At 48.0% G+C, this 922-nt stretch overlaps 1 protein-coding gene across 1 annotated transcript in view; it reads left to right on the top strand.

The window, feature by feature from the left end:
- Positions 1-830: 830 nt before the first annotated feature.
- Positions 831-922, top strand: part of LOC101660439 (S-adenosylmethionine synthase-like) — a 118,198-nt gene continuing 118,106 nt past the window's right edge. The window contains 1 exon segment of the mRNA XM_045298700.1: positions 831-908. Coding sequence (XP_045154635.1) covers positions 831-908 — 78 coding nt within the window.

A 922-nucleotide genomic window follows, 5' to 3' on the forward strand; every position in this document is an offset into this window, starting at 1 on the left:
GTGTCCACCTGTGGGGATAGCCAGCCCCCCACAACTAATCAGGGGTTTGATAGAGGCAATTGTATGGTTAAGAGATATAAAGATCATAGTAAAGTCATAGAGAAAAGGGAGAGATGGGAGAGAAAGAGTAAAATAAAGAGGTCAGACACATTTCATGGTAGCATGCTCACCTCAGCTCCTCTTGGTGGTACACATGGAGGTGGGAGATGAGTGGGCAGGAGAGAGCTCTCGTGAGGTTTTATTTTGGGGGACTTATCTTTTGGAGGGGCATGCAAGCCCTCTGATTACAGATAACAATGTACGGGCTGAGAAGGGATTGTTATATAGGCAAGACAAGCAACAGGAGGGGGATGACCTAGGGGTGTACATGCAATAGTAAAGGGAGGAAATTGGGGTACATCTGTGGCAAGATGAGTGGACCTTAGACTCAATATAGTAGCTTAACCTTAGTCATCCTTGAGTGGTCCCGGGCCTGCCTTTGGGCTCTCCTTCAAGGGAACAATATCAGAAGGGAGTGGGCCCTACTTAGGGATGAGTCCGATTATACACTCTGGTTGCTCTAGATAACCTTAAGTAGCATAACCTCTGACCTACATTCAGTGACCTAGTGTACAGCCATTTACCATGTGTAGCAAGCAGCGTCTTGGGTTTGGCATTTTTGGGGAGAGAACTTGAGAGAAATCTTTGTTTCTCACATCAATCCATTGTGTTGAAGGCTTCTCTTGTTCACGGCCCACCTGCTTTACCAAGGATAATGTCCATTTGGGAGCTGGACCTTTTAAACAGTGGAAGCAAAATTGAATAAACAGTCTCTCGTCCAGCCAGCCAAGATGCCGAAAGGGAAGAAGGCCAAGGGCAAGAAGGTGGCCCCGGCGCCGGCCGTGGTGAAGAAGCAGGAGGCCAAGAAGGTGGTGAACCCCCT

This window comes from Echinops telfairi, unplaced genomic scaffold (assembly GCF_000313985.2).
Source record: "Echinops telfairi isolate 266 unplaced genomic scaffold, ASM31398v2 ScPeMD7_7441;HRSCAF=8479, whole genome shotgun sequence".
NCBI lineage: Eukaryota > Metazoa > Chordata > Mammalia > Afrosoricida > Tenrecidae > Echinops > Echinops telfairi.